General features: G+C 46.3%; 1 protein-coding gene across 1 annotated transcript in view; it reads right to left on the bottom strand.

Moving 5' to 3' along the window:
• Positions 1-19,002, bottom strand: part of LOC135536213 (receptor-type tyrosine-protein phosphatase O-like) — a 139,475-nt gene extending 120,473 nt beyond the window's left edge. The window contains exon 1 of the mRNA XM_064962588.1: positions 18,570-19,002. Within this exon, the coding sequence (XP_064818660.1) occupies positions 18,570-18,638 (69 nt within the window). The 5' untranslated portion in view covers positions 18,639-19,002. The remainder of the gene's footprint in view (positions 1-18,569) is intronic.

Here is a 19,002-nt window from a genome sequence, read left to right as displayed (position 1 = left end):
GGACACCAGCAGTATGGTCTCAGAACAGCTCCCCTCCTAAAGGACACCAGCAGTATGGTCTCAGAACAGCTCCCCTCCTTTGTAAAGGACACCAGCAGTCTGGTCTCAGACCAGCTCCCCTCCTTTGTAAAGGACACCAGCAGTCTGGTCTCAGAACAGCTCCCCTCCTTTGTAAAGGACACCAGCAGTATGGTCTCAGAACAGCTCCCCTCCTAAAGGACACCAGCAGTATGGTCTCAGAACAGCTCCCCTCCTAAAGGACACCAGCAGTATGGTCTCAGAACAGCTCCCTCCTAAAGGACACCAGCAGTCTGGTCTCAGAACAGCTCCCCTCCTAAAGGACACCAGCAGTCTGGTCTCAGAACAGCTCCCCTCCTAAAGGACACCAGCAGTATGATCTCAGAACAGCTCCCCTCCTAAAGGACACCAGCAGTATGGTCTCAGAACAGCTCCCCTCCTAAAGGACACCAGCAGTATGGTCTCAGAACAGCTCCCCTCCTAAAGGACACCAGCAGTATGGTCTCAGAACAGCTCCCCTCCTAAAGGACACCAGCAGTATGGTCTCAGAACAGCTCCCCTCCTTTGTAAAGGACACCAGCAGTATGGTCTCAGAACAGCTCTCCTCCTAAAGGACACCAGCAGTATGGTCTCAGAACAGCTCCCCTCCTTTGTAAAGGACACCAGCAGTATGGTCTCAGAACAACTCCCCTCCTAAAGGACACCAGCAGTATGGTCTCAGAACAGCTCCCCTCCTAAAGGACACCAGCAGTATGGTCTCAGAACAGCTCCCCTCCTAAAGGACACCAGCAGTATGGTCTCAGAACAGGTCCCCTCCTAAAGGACACCAGCAGTCTGGTCTCAGAACAGCTCCCCTCCTAAAGGACACCAGCAGTATGGTCTCAGAACAGCTCCCCTCCTAAAGGACACCAGCAGTCTAGTCTCAGAACAGCTCCACCTCCTAAAGGACACCAGCAGTATGGTCTCAGAACAGCTCCCCTCCTAAAGGACACCAGCAGTATGGTCTCAGAACAGCTCCCCTCCTAAAGGACACCAGCAGTATGGTCTCAGAACAGCTCCCCTCCTAAAGGACACCAGCAGTATGGTCTCAGAACAGCTCCCCTCCTGAAGGACACCAGCAGTCTGGTCTCAGAACAGCTCCCCTCCTAAAGGACACCAGCAGTATGGTCTCAGAACAGCTCCCCTCCTGAAGGACACCAGCAGTATGGTCTCAGAACAGCTCCCCTCCTAAAGGACACCAGCAGTATGGTCTCAGAACAGCTCCCCTCCTAAAGGACACCAGCAGTATGGTCTCAGAACAGCTCCCCTCCTAAAGGACACCAGCAGTATGGTCTCAGAACAGCTCCCCTCCTAAAGGACACCAGCAGTATGGTCTCAGAACAGCTCCCCTCCTAAAGGACACCAGCAGTATGGTCTCAGAACAGCTTCCCACCTTTGTAAAGGACACCAGCAGTATGGTCTCAGAACAGCTCCCCTCCTAAAGGACACCAGCAGTATGGTCTCAGAACAGCTCCCCTCCTAAAGGACACCAGCAGTATGGTCTCAGAACAGCTCCCCTCCTAAAGGACACCAGCAGTATGGTCTCAGAACAGCTCCCCTCCTAAAGGACACCAGCAGTATGGTCTCAGAACAGCTCCCCTCCTTTGTAAAGGACACCAGCAGTATGGTCTCAGAACAGCTCCCCTCCTAAAGGACACCAGCAGTATGGTCTCAGAACAGCTCCCCTCCTTTGTAAAGGACACCAGCAGTCTGGTCTCAGACCAGCTCCCCTCCTTTGTAAAGGACACCAGCAGTATGGTCTCAGAACAGCTCCCCTCCTAAAGGACACCAGCAGTATGGTCTCAGAACAGCTCCCCTCCTTTGTAAAGGACACCAGCAGTATGGTCTCAGAACAGCTCCCCTCCTAAAGGACACCAGCAGTATGGTCTCAGAACAGCTCCCCTCCTAAAGGACACCAGCAGTATGGTCTCAGAACAGCTCTCCTCCTAAAGGACACCAGCAGTATGGTCTCAGAACAGCTCCCCTCCTAAAGGACACCAGCAGTATGGTCTCAGAACAGCTCCCCTCCTAAAGGACACCAGCAGTCTGGTCTCAGAACAGCTCCCCTCCTAAAGGACACCAGCAGTATGGTCTCAGAACAGCTCCCCTCCTAAAGGACACCAGCAGTATGGTCTCAGAACAGCTCCCCTCCTAAAGGACACCAGCAGTATGGTCTCAGAACAGCTCCCCTCCTTTGTAAAGGACACCAGCAGTATGGTCTCAGAACAGCTCCCCTCCTAAAGGACACCAGCAGTATGGTCTCAGAACAGCTCCCTCCTAAAGGACACCAGCAGTATGGTCTCAGAACAGCTCTCCTCCTAAAGGACACCAGCAGTATGGTCTCAGAACAGCTCTCCTCCTAAAGGACACCAGCAGTATGGTCTCAGAACAGCTCCCCTCCTAAAGGACACCAGCAGTATGGTCTCAGAACAGCTCCCCTCCTAAAGGACACCAGCAGTATGGTCTCAGAACAGCTCCCCTCCTAAAGGACACCAGCAGTATGGTCTCAGAACAGCTCCCCTCCTAAAGGACACCAGCAGTATGGTCTCAGAACAGCTCCCCTCCTAAAGGACACCAGCAGTATGGTCTCAGAACAGCTCCCCTCCTAAAGGACACCAGTAGTATGGTCTCAGAACAGCTCCCCTCCTTTGTAAAGGACACCAGCAGTATGATCTCAGAACAGCTCCCCTCCTTTGTAAAGGACACCAGCAGTATGGTCTCAGAACAACTCCCCTCCTAAAGGACACCAGCAGTATGGTCTCAGAACAGCTCCCCTCCTAAAGGACACCAGCAGTATGGTCTCAGAACAGCTCCCCTCCTAAAGGACACCAGCAGTATGGTCTCAGAACAGCTCCCCTCCTAAAGGACACCAGCAGTATGGTCTCAGAACAGCTCTCCTCCTAAAGGACACCAGCAGTCTGGTCTCAGAACAGCTCCCCTCCTTTGTAAAGGACACCAGCAGTATGATCTCAGAACAGCTCCCCTCCTAAAGGACACCAGCAGTCTGGTCTCAGAACAGCTCCCCTCCTAAAGGACACCAGCAGTATGGTCTCAGAACAGCTCCCCTCCTAAAGGACACCAGCAGTATGGTCTCAGAACAGCTCCCCTCCTAAAGGACACCAGCAGTATGGTCTCAGAACAGCTCCCCTCCTAAAGGACACCAGCAGTCTGGTCTCAAAACAGCTCCCCTCCTAAAGGACACCAGCAGTCTGGTCTCAGAACAGCTCCCCTCCTAAAGGACACCAGCAGTATGGTCTCAGAACAGCTCCCCTCTTAAAGGACACCAGCAGTCTGGTATCAGAACAGCTCCCCTCCTAAAGGACACCAGCAGTATGGTCTCAGAACAGCTCTCCTCCTTTGTAAAGGACACCAGCAGTATGGTCTCAGAACAGCTCCCCTCCTTTGTAAAGGACATCAGCAGTATGGTCTCAGAACAGCTCCCCTCCTAAAGGACACCAGCAGTATGGTCTCAGAACAGCTCTCCTCCTAAAGGACACCAGCAGTATGGTCTCAGAACAGCTCCCCTCCTAAAGGACACCAGCAGTATGGTCTCAGAACAGCTCCCCTCCTAAAGGACACCAGCAGTCTGGTCTCAGAACAGCTCTCCTCCTTTGTAAAGGACACCAGCAGTCTGGTCTCAGAACAGCTCCCCTCCTTTGTAAAGGACACCAGCAGTATGGTCTCAGAACAGCTCCCCTCCTTTGTAAAGGACACCAGCAGTATGGTCTCAGAACAACTCCCCTACTAAAGGACACCAGCAGTATGGTCTCAGAACAGCTCCCCTCCTTTGTAAAGGACACCAGCAGTATGGTCTCAGAACAACTCCCCTCCTAAAGGACACCAGCAGTATGGTCTCAGAACAGCTCCCCTCCTAAAGGACACCAGCAGTATGGTCTCAGAACAGCTCCCCTCCTAAAGGACACCAGCAGTATGGTCTCAGAACAGCTCCCCTCCTAAAGGACACCAGCAGTATGGTCTCAGAACAGCTCTCCTCCTAAAGGACACCAGCAGTCTGGTCTCAGAACAGCTCCCCTCCTTTGTAAAGGACACCAGCAGTATGATCTCAGAACAGCTCCCCTCCTAAAGGACACCAGCAGTATGGTCTCAGAACAGCTCCCCTCCTAAAGGACACCAGCAGTCTGGTCTCAGAACAGCTCCCCTCCTAAAGGACACCAGCAGTATGGTCTCAGAACAGCTCCCCTCCTAAAGGACACCAGCAGTCTGGTCTCAGAACAGCTCTCCTCCTTTGTAAAGGACACCAGCAGTCTGGTCTCAGAACAGCTCCCCTCCTTTGTAAAGGACACCAGCAGTCTGGTCTCAGAACAGCTCCCCTCCTTTGTAAAGGACACCAGCAGTATGGTCTCAGAACAGCTCCCCTCCTAAAGGACACCAGCAGTCTGGTCTCAGAACAGCTCCCCTCCTAAAGGACACCAGCAGTATGGTCTCAGAACAGCTCCCCTCCTTTGTAAAGGACACCAGCAGTATGGTCTCAGAACAGCTCCCCTCCTAAAGGACACCAGCAGTATGGTCTCAGAACAGCTCCCCTCCTAAAGGACACCAGTAGTATGGTCTCAGAACAACTCCCCTCCTAAAGGACACCAGCAGTATGGTCTCAGAACAGCTCCCCTCCTAAAGGACACCAGCAGTCTGGTCTCAGAACAGCTCCCCTCCTAAAGGACACCAGCAGTATGGTCTCAGAACAACTCCCCTCCTAAAGGACACCAGCAGTATGGTCTCAGAACAACTCCCCTCCTAAAGGACACCAGCAGTATGGTCTCAGAACAGCTCCCCTCCTTTGTAAAGGACACCAGCAGTATGGTCTCAGAACAGCTCCCCTCCTAAAGGACACCAGCAGTCTGGTCTCAGAACAGCTCCCCTCCTAAAGGACACCAGCAGTATGGTCTCAGAACAGCTCCCCTCCTAAAGGACACCAGCAGTATGGTCTCAGAACAGCTCCCCTCCTTTGTAAAGGACACCAGCAGTATGGTCTCAGAACAGCTCCCCTCCTAAAGGACACCAGTAGTATGGTCTCAGAACAGCTCCCCTCCTTTATAAAGGACACCAGCAGTATGGTCTCAGAACAGCTCCCCTCCTTTGTAAAGGACACCAGCAGTATGGTCTCAGAACAGCTCCCCTCCTAAAGGACACCAGCAGTATGGTCTCAGAACAGCTCCCCTCCTAAAGGACACCAGCAGTATGGTCTCAGAACAGCTCCCCTCCTAAAGGACACCAGCAGTATGGTCTCAGAACAGCTCCCCTCCTAACGGACACCAGCAGTATGGTCTCAGAACAGCTCCCCTCCTAAAGGACACCAGCAGTATGGTCTCAGAACAGCTCCCCTCCTAAAGGACACCAGCAGTATGGTCTCAGAACAGCTCCCCTCCTAAAGGACACCAGCAGTATGGTCTCAGAACAGCTCCCCTCCTTTGTAAAGGACACCAGCAGTATGGTCTCAGAACAGCTCCCCTCCTAAAGGACACCAGCAGTATGGTCTCAGAACAGCTCCCCTCCTAAAGGACACCAGCAGTATGGTCTCAGAACAGCTCCCCTCCTAAAGGACACCAGCAGTATGGTCTCAGAACAACTCCCCTCCTTTGTAAAGGACACCAGCAGTCTGGTCTCAGAACAGCTCTCCTCCTAAAGGACACCAGCAGTATGGTATCAGAACAGCTCCCCTCCTAAGGACACCAGCAGTCTGGTCTCAGAACAGCTCTCCTCCTAAAGGACACCAGCAGTATGGTCTCAGAACAGCTCCCCTCCTAAAGGACACCAGCAGTATGGTCTCAGAACAACTCCCCTCCTTTGTAAAGGACACCAGCAGTCTGGTCTCAGAACAGCTCTCCTCCTAAAGGACACCAGCAGTATGGTATCAGAACAGCTCCCCTCCTAAAGGACACCAGCAGTATGGTCTCAGAACAGCTCCCCTCCTTTATAAAGGACACCAGCAGTCTGGTTTCAGAACAGCTCCCCTCCTAAAGGACACCAGCAGTATGGTATCAGAACAGCTCCCCTCCTAAAGGACACCAGCAGTATGGTATCAGAACAGCTCCCCTCCTTTATAAAGGACACCAGCAGTCTGGTTTCAGAACAGCTCCCCTCCTTTGTAAAGGACACCAGCAGTATGGTCTCAGAACAGCTCCCCTCCTAAAGGACACCAGCAGTATGGTCTCAGAACAGCTCCCCTCCTAAAGGACACCAGCAGTATGGTCTCAGAACAGCTCCCCTCCTAAAGGACACCAGCAGTATGGTCTCAGAACAGCTCCCCTCCTAAAGGACACCAGCAGTATGGTCTCAGAACAGCTCCACCTCCTAAAGGACACCAGCAGTATGGTCTCAGAACAGCTCCCCTCCTAAAGGACACCAGCAGTATGGTTTCAGAACAACTCCCCTCCTTTGTAAAGGACACCAGCAGTATGGTCTCAGAACAGCTCCCCTCCTAAAGGACACCAGCAGTATGGTTTCAGAACAGCTCCCCTCCTAAAGGACACCAGCAGTATGGTCTCAGAACAGCTCCCCTCCTAAAGGACACCAGCAGTATGGTCTCAGACCAGCTCCCCTCCTTTATAAAGGACACCAGCAGTATGGTCTCAGAACAGCTCCCCTCCTAAAGGACACCAGCAGTATGGTCTCAGACCAGCTCCCCTCCTTTATAAAGGACACCAGCAGTATGGTCTCAGAACAACTCCCCTACTAAAGGACACCAGCAGTATGGTCTCTATCATTGAATCTGTTGATCCTCTCCCTGAGAATACCTTGTAAGTTACTTTTGATGTTGAGTCGTTATACACTAATATTCCACACGAGGGCGGTATTGAAGCTATGGAACATTTTCTTCTGCAACGTGACACGAAGGAACTACCTTCCAGTGCTGCATTATATCATTGTCTGAAAGAGTACTCACACACAACTAGTTCATGTTTCTAAATAATTTCTTTATTCAGACGAAGGGTACTGCTATGGGATCCCCATGGCTCCTAACTAAGGGTACTGCTATGGGATCCCCCATGGCTCCTAACTAAGGGTACTGCTATGGGATCCCCCATGGCTCCTAACTATGGGTACTGCTATGGGATCCCCCATGGCTCCTAACTAAGGGTACTGCTATGGGATCCCCCATGGCTCCTAACTAAGGTTACTACTATGGGATCCCCCATGGCTCCTAACTATGGGATCCCCCATGGCTCCTAACTAAGGGTACTGCTATGGGATCCCCCATGGCTCCTAACTATGGGTACTGCTATGGGATCCCCATGGCTCCTAACTATGGGTACTGCTATGGGAGCCCCAAGGCTCCTAACTATACTGATGTGTAATGTGGGTTACATGGGGAAACAGTCTATTTTAAAATCCTCTCAAAAATGTTTTCTTACCTTTCATCATTATGTGGAAACGGTATATTGATGATATTTGTGTTCTATGGAGGGGTGATGCCAAACAGCTCCAGGCGTTCCATGCTTTTCTTAACTCCTGTTCTGAGCATCTGAGATGTACTATGCAGTCTGACACACGCCAAATCAGTGTCCTTGATCTTCTGATCTTGTGTGAAGATAATGTTCTAGACACTGATCTTTACAGGAAACCTACTGATCGGAACAGTTTGTTGAGGGCTGATAGTTGTCACCCACTTCTCTTGAAAAACAGTTTGCCCTTTCAGATCATTTGTAAAACAAAATATTTTTGGGGCTGAAACGCAAGAAAATTCAAGGAGAGGGGTATAAAAATAGTCAGATGAATACTGCCATTGAGAAAATTAAAGGAGATGGGGTATAAAAATAGTCAGATGAATACTGCCATTGAGAAAATTAAAGGAGAGGGGTATAAAAATAGTCAGATGAATACTGCCATTGAGAAAATTAAAGGAGATGGGGTATAAAAATAGTCAGATGAATACTGCCATTGAGAAAATTAAAGGAGAGGGGTATAAAAATAGTCAGATGAATACTGCCATTGAGAAAATTAAAGGAGAGGGGTATAAAAATAGTCAGATGAATACTGCCATTGAGAAAATTAAAGGAGAGGGGTATAAAAATAGTCAGATGAATACTGCCATTGAGAAAATTAAAGGAGAGGGGTATAAAAATAGTCAGATGAATACTGCCATTGAGAAAATTCAAGGAGATGGGGTATAAAAATAGTCAGATGAATACTGCCATTGAGAAAATTCAAAACAAACATGACCTTTTTCAAGGTCAGTCTCACAAAGATAAACATTCTTGCATTCTAACTACCCTCTATTCAAAGTGCTCTGAACAGATGAAGGGAATCGTTCACAAACATTGGCACATTCTAAGATCCGATCGTCTCGGTAATGCGTTTTCAGACCTTCGCTTGGTCGTATTCTCACAGGGCAGAAGCCTCAGAGATCAGCTGGTAAACTCTGATTTACCACCCCAAGATATCCCTGAACAACGTCTATTTGCTCCCCTCCTGGATGGAAACTACAAATGTAATGGCTGTGATCAATGCAATGGCACTTATAAATGTAGATCCTTCAAACACCAACAAACAGGGAAACAGATCCCAATTAAAGGTGTTATTACGTGCTCCACTAAGGCAGTTATTTATCTTTTAACTTGTCCTCGTGGTATAAATGATAAACAGTAGGGTAAAACAGTGTGAATTAAAAGTATTAATCTCGGAGCATCGTAGCACCATTAGGTGCAAAACCTGGACTTACCCAATTGCGGCCCACTTTTTGGAAGAAAACCCTTCGATTTCGTACCCTACGTTATATCGGGATCGAACATCTCACCCTCCCTAGGGAAGGAGTGTGACCTCAACAATTTTTTGTTAAAACGAGAGGCTGCCTGGATCTTTAATTTAAAGACCTTTGCTCAATCTGAAGCCATTCTTGTGCTATTCATTGTAAATGTTTGTAGGCTTATGTAGCCACATTGTATCTATGATCGTATGCTATCACTCATGTTTTTGTATGCTATTTTAATATCTGAGAATTAACCAATGATATCAGGCCACACCATGATTACAGACACCTGTGTGTCTTTTAACACTATATAAATGTATAAATGGGTCATCCTGCAGTGTCTGTCATTATACCCTGATGAAGACAGTTTGTTTAACTAAACCTACATGTACATATTACCTCAATCACCTAACCAAACCTACATGTACATATTACCTCAATCAATCACGTAACCAAACCTACATGTACATATTACCTCAATCACCTGACCAAACCTACATGTACATATTACCTCAATCAATCACGTAACCAAACCTACATGTACATATTACCTCAACCAATCACCTCAACTACCTCGTACCCCAGGATTAGAGTTAGGGTTAGGGTTGGAGTTAAGGGTTAGAGTTAGGGTTAGGGGTTAGAGTTGGAGTTAAGGGTTAGTGTTGGAGTTAGGGGTTAGGGTTAGAGTTGGAGTTAAGGGTTAGGGTTAGGGGTTAGAGTTGGAGTTAAGGGTTAGTGTTGGAGTTAGAGTTGGAGTTAAGGGTTAGTGTTGGAGTTAGGGGTTAGGGTTAGAGTTGGAGTTAAGGGTTAGAGTTAGGGTAAGGGGTTAGAGTTGGAGTTAGGGGTTAGGGTTAGAGTTAGGGGTTAGGGTTAGAGTTGGAGTTAAGGGTTAGAGTTGGAGTTGGAGTTAGGGTTAGAGTTGGAGTTAAGGGTTAGAGTTAGGGTTAGGGGTTAGAGTTGGAGTTAAGGGTTAGAGTTGGAGTTAAGGGTTAGTGTTGGAGTTAGGGGTTAGGGTTAGAGTTGGAGTTAAGGGTTAGAGTTAGGGTAAGGGGTTAGAGTTGGAGTTAGGGGTTAGGGTTAGAGTTAGGGGTTAGGGTTAGAGTTGGAGTTAAGGGTTAGAGTTGGAGTTGGAGTTAGGGTTAGAGTTGGAGTTAAGGGTTAGAGTTGGAGTTAAGGGTTAGAGTTGGAGTTAGGGGTTAGGGTTAGAGTTGGAGTTAAGGGTTAGAGTTGGAGTTAAGGGTTAGAGTTAGGGGTTAGAGTTGGAGTTAAGGGTTAGAGTTGGAGTTAGGGGTTAGGGTTAGAGTTGGAGTTAGGGGTTAGAGTTGGAGTTAAGGGTTAGAGTTAGGGTTAGAGTTAAGGGTTAGATTTAGGGTTAGGGGTTAGAGTTGGAGTTAAGGGTTAGAGTTGGAGTTAAGGGTTAGAGTTAGAGTTAGGGTTAGAGTTGGAGTTAAGGGTTAGAGTTAGGGTTAGAGTTGGAGTTAAGGGTTAGAGTTGGAGTTAGGGGTTAGGGTTAGAGTTGGAGTTAGGGGTTAGAGTTGGAGTTGGAGTTAAGGGTTAGAGTTAGGGGTTAGAGTTGGAGTTAAGGGTTAGAGTTGGAGTTAGGGGTTAGGGTTAGAGTTGGAGTTAGGGGTTAGAGTTGGAGTTGGAGTTAAGGGTTAGAGTTAGGGGTTAGAGTTGATGACTGGACCAATACAACACCTCGTTACTGATGACTGGACCAATACAACACCTCATTACTGATGGCTGGACCAATACAACACCTCATTACTGATGATTGGACCAATACAACACCTCATTACTGATGACTGGACCAATACAACACCTCATTACTGGACCAATACAACACCTCATTACTGATGACTGGACCAATACAACACCTCATTACTGATGACTGGACCAATACAACACCTCATTACTGGACCAATACAACACCTCATTACTGATGACTGGACCAATACAACACCTCGTTACTGATGGCTGGACCAATACAACACCTCATTACTGATGACTGGACAAATACAACACCTCATTACTGATGACTGGACCAATACAACACCTCATTACTGATGGCTGGACCAATACAACACCTCATTGCTGATGACTGGACCAATACAACACCTCATTACTGATGACTGGACCAATACAACACCTCATTACTGGACCAATACAACACCTCATTACTGGACCAATACAACACCTCATTACTGATGACTGGACCAATACAACACCTCGTTACTGATGACTGGACCAATACAACACCTCATTACTGATGACTGGACCAATACAACACCTCATTAATGATGACTGGACCAAAACAACACCTCATTACTGGACCAATACAACACCTCATTACTGATGACTGGACCAATACAACACCTCGTTACTGATGACTGAACCAATACAACACCTCATTACTGATGACTGGACCAATACAACACCTCATTAATGATGACTGGACCAAAACAACACCTCATTACTGGACCAATACAACACCTCATTACTGATGACTGGACCAATACAACACCTCGTTACTGATGACTGGACCAATACAACACCTCATTACTGATGACTGGACCAATACAACACCTCATTACTGATGACTGGACCAATACAACACCTCATTACTGGACCAATACAACACCTCATTACTGGACCAATACAACACCTCATTACTGGACCAATACAACACCTCATTACTGATGACTGGACCAATACAACACCTCATTACTGATGACTGGACCAATACAACACCTCATTACTGGACCAATACAACACCTCATTACTGATGGCTGGACCAATACAACACCTCATTACTGGACCAATACAACACCTCATTACTGGACCAATACAACACCTCATTACTGATGACTGGACCAATACCTCATTACTGATGACTGGACCAATACAACACCTCATTACTGATGACTGGACCAATACAACACCTCATTACTGGACCAATACAACACCTCATTAGTGGACCAATACAACACCTCATTACTGATGACTGGACCAATACAACACCTCATTACTGATGACTGGACCAATACAACACCTCATTACTGGACCAATACAACACCTCATTACTGGACCAATACAACACCTCATTACTGATGGCTGGAACAATACAACACCTCATTACTGGACCAATACAACACCTCATTACTGATGACTGGACCAATACAACACCTCATTACTGATGACTGGACCAATACAACACATCATTACTGGTGACTGGACCAATACAACACCTCATTATTACAACACCTCACTGGACCAATACAACACCTCATTACTGGACCAATACAACACCTCATTACTGGACCAATACAACACCTCATTACTGGACCAATACAACACCTCATTACTGGACCAATACAACACCTCATTACTGGACCAATACAACACCTCATTACTGGACCAATACAACACCTCATTACTGATGACTGGACCAATACAACACCTCATTACTGGACCAATACAACACCTCATTACTGATGACTGGACCAATACAACACCTCATTACTGATGACTGGACCAATACAACACCTCATTACTGATGACTGGACCAATACAACACCTCATTACTGATGACTGGACCAATACAACACCTCATTACTGATGACTGGACCAATACAACACCTCATTACTGATGACTGGACCAATACAACACCTCATTACTGATGACTGGACCAATACAACACCTCATTACTGATGACTGGACCAATACAACACCTCATTACTGATGGCTGGACCAATACAACACCTCATTACTGATGACTGGACCAATACAACACCTCATTACTGATGACTGGACCAATACAACACCTCATTACTGATGACTGGACCAATACAACACCTCATTACTGATGACTGGACCAATACAACACCTCATTACTGATGGCTGGACCAATACAACACCTCATTACTGATGGCTGGACCAATACAACACCTCATTACTGATGACTGGACCAATACAACACCTTAGAGTTACTGATGACTGGACCAATACAACACCTCATTACTGATGACTGGACCAATACAACACCTCATTACTGATGACTGGACCAATACAACACCTCATTACTGATGACCAAGTGGACCAATACACCTCACACATTATTACTGATGACTGGTTACACCTCATTACTGATGACTGGACCAATACAACACCTCATTACTGATGACTGGACCAATACAACACCTCATTACTGGTGACTGGACCAATACAACGCCTCATTACTGATGACTGGACCAATACAACACCTTATTACTGGACCAATACAACACCTCATTACTGATGACTGGACCAATACAACACCTCATTACTGGACCAATACAACACCTCATTACTGATGTTACTGGACCAATACAACACCTCATTACTGATGACTGGACCAATACAACGCCTCGTTACTGATGACTGGACCAATACAACACCTCATTACTGATGACTGGACCAATACAACACCTCGTTACTGATGACTGGACCAATACAACACCTCATTACTGGACCAATACAACACCTCATTACTGATGGCTGGACCAATACAACACCTCATTACTGATGACTGGACCAATACAACACCTCATTACTGATGACTGGACCAATACAACACCTCATTACTGATGACTGGACCAATACAACACCTCATTACTGATGACTGGACCAATACAACACCTCATTACTGATGGCTGGACCAATACAACACCTCATTACTGATGACTGGACCAATACAACACCTCATTACTGATGGCTGGACCAATACAACACCTCATTACTGATGACTGGACCAATACAACACCTCATTACTGATGACTGGACCAATACAACACCTCATTACTGATGACTGGACCAATACAACACCTCATTACTGACTGGACCAATACAACACCTCATTACTGGACCAATACAACACCTCATTACTGACTGGACCAATACAACACCTCATTACTGATGACTGGACCAATACAACACCTCATTACTGATGACTGGACCAATACAACACCTCATTACTGATGGCTGGACCAATACAACACCTCATTACTGATGGCTGGACCAATACAACACCTCATTACTGGACTGGACCAATACAACACCTCATGACTGGACCAATACAACACCTCGTTACTGATGACTGGACCAATACAACACCTCATTACTGGACCAATACAACACCTCATTACTGATGGCTGGACCAATACAACACCTCATTACTGATGACTGGACCAATACAACACCTCATTACTGGTGACTGGACCAATACAACGCCTCATTACTGATGACTGGACCAATACAACACCTTATTACTGGACCAATACAACACCTCATTACTGATGACTGGACCAATACAACACATTATTACTGATGGCTGGACCAATACAACACCTCATTACTGATGACTGGACCAATACAACACCTCATTACTGGACCAATACAACACCTCATTACTGATGACTGGACCAATACAACACCTCATTACTGATGACTGGACCAATACAACACCTCATTACTGGACCAATACAACACCTCATTACTGGACCAATACAACACCTCATTACTGATGGCTGGACCAATACAACACCTCATTACTGATGACTGGACCAATACAACACCTCATTACTGGACCAATACAACACCTCATTACTGGACCAATACAACACCTCATTACTGATGGCTACCAATACAACACCTCATTACTGATGACTGGACCAATACAACACCTCATTACTGATGACTGGACCAATACAACACCTCATTACTGATGACTGGACCAATACAACACCTCATTACTGATGACTGGACCAATACAACACCTCATTACTGATGGCTGGACCAATACAACACCTCATTACTGATGGCTGGACCAATACAACACCTCATTACTGATGACTGGACCAATACAACACCTCATTACTGATGACTGGACCAATACAACACCTCATTACTGATGACTGGACCAATACAACACCTCATTACTGATGACTGGACCAATACAACACCTCATTACTGATGGCTGGACCAATACAACACCTCATTACTGATGGCTGGACCAATACAACACCTCATTACTGATGACTGGACCAATACAACACCTCATTACTGATGACTGGACCAATACAACACCTCATTACTGATGGCTGGACCAATACAACACCTCATTACTGATGGCTGGACCAATACAACACCTCATTACTGGACCAATACAACACCTCATTACTGGACCAATACAACACCTCATTACTGGTGACTGGACCAATACAACACCTCATTACTGATGACTGGACCAATACAACACCTCATTACTGGTGACTGGACCAATACAACACCTCATTACTGGACCAATACAACACCTCATTACTGATGACTGGACCAATACAACACCTCATTACTGATGGCTGGACCAATACAACACCTCATTACTGATGGCTGGACCAATACAACACCTCATTACTGATGACTGGACCAATACAACACCTCATTACTGGACCAATACAACACCTCATTACTGATGGCTGGACCAATACAACACCTCATTACTGATGACTGGACCAATACAACACCTCATTACTGGACCAATACAACACCTCATTACTGATGGCTGGACCAATACAACACCTCATTACTGATGGCTGGACCAATACAACACCTCATTACTGATGGCTGGACCAATACAACACCTCATTACTGGTTGATGGTATGCCCTGTGTGGCGTGGCATGACGGCGAGCTCGTGTGTGTGTGTGTGTGTGTGTGTGTGTGTGTGTGTGTGTGTGTGTGTGTGTGTGTGTGTGTGTGTGTGTGTGTGTGTGTGTGTGTGTGTGCGTGTGGCGCGGCAGCCTCAGAGCCAACGTTTAATCAGGGTGAATTAGGGATGTGGAGAAAAACACATTTTGTTCTTTCCCTTTCACACACACACACACAACACACACACACACAACACACACCAAATTATTTTTCTCAGGAGCCAAACCAACCATGTCATATGCAGAGCAGAAGAAGAGACCATGTGAGAAGAGAGGGAGGAGGAGGAGGAGGGGAGAGGAGGGGAGAGGAGGGGAGGGGAGAGGAGGGGAGAGGAGGAGGGGAGAGGAGAGGAGGGGAGAGGAGATGAGAGGAGGCGGGGGGGAGGGTAGAAGGGGAGGAGGGTCTTGGTTAGTGTGGGGTGTCTTTCACGTTCCCGCTGACTACTAGGTCAATCCCTGGGACAACAGATTATTTCTGTTTTACAGCAATTATTTATCTACTGGAGAGGAGAGGAGAGGAGGACGATTTATAACGCCAAAATGTAACACTTGTTCACAAAAAATATTGTTCTCACACATTAGTGTTATTTAACACTGTAAATTAAAGGAATGAATGGCCTTGGGTGGATTCTTCCTTTAACCTATCAAACACCAACATCACAACAGGAACAGGATGGAGAAGTTTGTTAACGTATCAAATACTAACATCACAACATCACCGGGGACAAACTACCTGCCCTCCAGGACACCTACACCACCCGATGTCACAGGAAGGCCAAAAAGATCATCAAGGACAACAACCACCCAAACCACTGCCTGTTCACCCCGCTATCATCCAGAAGGCGAGGTCAGTACAGGTGCATCAAAGCTGGGACCGAGAGACTGAAAAACAGCTTCTATCTCAAGGCCATCAGACTGTTAAACAGCAACCACTAACCACTGTTAAACAGCTGCTGCCAACACACTGATATTAAATCATTGGCCACTTTAATAAATGGAACATTAGTCACTTTAAATAATTTTTTCATACCCTACATTACTCATCTCACATGTATATACTGCATTTTATACCATATACTGCATCTTGCCCATGTCACTCGGCCGTCTCTCATCCATATAGTTATATGTACATATTCCTATTCCATCTCTTTAGATGTGTGTTTATTAGGTAGTTGTTGGGGAATTGTTAGATGACTTGTTAGATGTTACTGCACTGTCGGAACTAGAAGCACAAGGATTTCTCTACACTCACAATAACATCTGCTAACCATGTGTATGTGACCAATAACATCTGCTAACCATGTGTATGTGACCAATAACACCTGCTAACCATGTGTATGTGACCAATAACACCTGCTAACCATGTGTATGTGACCAATAACACCTGCTAACCATGTGTATGTGACCAATAACATCTGCTAACCATGTGTATGTGACCAATAACATCTGCTAACCATGTGTATGTGACCAATAACATCTACTAACCATGTGTATGTGACCAATAACATCTGCTAACCATGTGACCAGTAACATCTGCTAACCATGTGTATGTGACCAATAACATCTGCTAACCATATGTATGTGACCAATAACATCTGCTAACCATGAGTATGTGACCAATAACATCTGCTAACCATATGTATGTGACCAATAACATCTGCTAACCATGAGTATGTGACCAATAACATCTGCTAACCATGTGTATGTGACCAATAACATCTGCTAACCATGTGACCAATAACATCTGCTAACCATGTGTATGTGACCAATAACATCTGCTAAGTCTACATGGTTTAAAAAGACCCCAGGATGTTACATTGTATCAAGTCTACATGGTTTAAAAAGACCCCAGGATGTTACATTGTATCAAGTCTACATGGTTTAAAAAGACCCCAGGATGTTACATTGTATCAAGTCTACATGGTTTAAAAAGACCCCAGGATGTTACATTGTATCAAGTCTACATGGTTTAAAAGACCCCAGGATGTTACATTGTATCAAGTCTACATGGTTTAAAAGACCCCAGGATGTTACATTGTATCAAGTCTACATGGTTTAAAAGACCCCAGGATGTTACATTGTATCAAGTCTACATGGTTTAAAAAGACCCCAGGATGTTACATTGTATCAGATCTACATGGTTTAAAAAGACCCCAGGATGTTACATTGTATCAAGTCTACATGGTTTAAAAAGACCCCATGATGTTACATTGTATCAAGTCTACATGGTTTAAAAGCCTCCAGGATGTTACATTGTATCAAGTCTACATGGTTTAAAAAGACCCCAGGATGTTACATTGTATCAAGTCTACATGGTTTAAAAGACCCCAGGATGTTACATTGTATCAAGTCTACATGGTTTAAAAAGACCCCAGGATGTTTCATTGTATCAAGTCTACATGGTTTAAAAGACCCCAGGATGTTACATTGTATCAATGTGTTCTGTGTGAGAACCACTGCTGTTATGCCGTAGCCTCGGGCCTGCAGCATCATGTACCCATCCTGTTGTCTGTTTGGAAATGATGTAGTGCCCGAGTCGAGGCCCTATACAGTCTGGACGGAACGGGAATCTCATTCTAGTCAGACAGGTGGGATCGGAATGGAACCTGTTCCAGGGCTGGATACACTGTATCGTAAGCCTATAGTTGTGATATATATGATACCAGGAGCTGTATCCTTCCGTTCTACCTCTGCTCGAGGATGATGTCAGTCCAGTGATGCTGACATAAAGTGGAATCACAGAGCGAGCCCCCCCCCCACACACACACACACTGCCTCACAGTCGAATGACCCAATTTAACCTGGAGAAACATTACAGAACCCAGACCCAGCATGCCATAACGTGTTATCTCCAGACGTGGACCACATTTAGCACGATAATAGGAATACAAGTATTAGAACAGTGGCGTTTTATCCGTAAATATACGTTGAAAGGTTATCCTCGGGACATTAGAGCAGAGGCTGTTCCGCTACAGCCCAGACAGTCATGCTTCATGTGCCGTCAGACATGCGGACCATCTCTCTCTCTATTGATCAGTAATTATTGAATAGAAACGGGTTCTTACCTGGATAGAGCACAGCAGATATAAAACGCGAGGCACCGATGAGATCATGGTATCTCTACTGTTGTTCATGGAAAGGAGTCGATCGGGCGTCTGTTCTCAGGGGCTCGCCGGAGATTTGCACATCCAGACAATGGCGAATTTTCTGCACCAACAGACCATCGAGCTATCCTCTCTCTCTCCGCAGACCCTGGGTGCACAATAGTCTCCGCTCTCTCCCCTCTCGGTCCTCCTAAACGTGCGTTTAGATCATCCACTTGGTGCCGTTCCTGTGTCAGAACGCCCCGATATGGGCCATATCTGAAACGTAGGGTGTCGATTTTTCAACAGCCGTCCTAACATCCGCGATGGGTCGGCGAAATGGATGGAGGGAGTAACGCGGCAGTGGCCATCATTTAAGGGAAGAAACGAGCAGAGGCAGCCTGATCTTACAAAC

Source organism: Oncorhynchus masou, unplaced genomic scaffold (assembly GCF_036934945.1).
Source record: "Oncorhynchus masou masou isolate Uvic2021 unplaced genomic scaffold, UVic_Omas_1.1 unplaced_scaffold_575, whole genome shotgun sequence".
Taxonomy (NCBI): domain Eukaryota; kingdom Metazoa; phylum Chordata; class Actinopteri; order Salmoniformes; family Salmonidae; genus Oncorhynchus; species Oncorhynchus masou.
The sequence above is the reverse complement of the archived record's forward strand: the minus strand, read 5'-3'. Positions and strand labels throughout refer to the sequence as shown.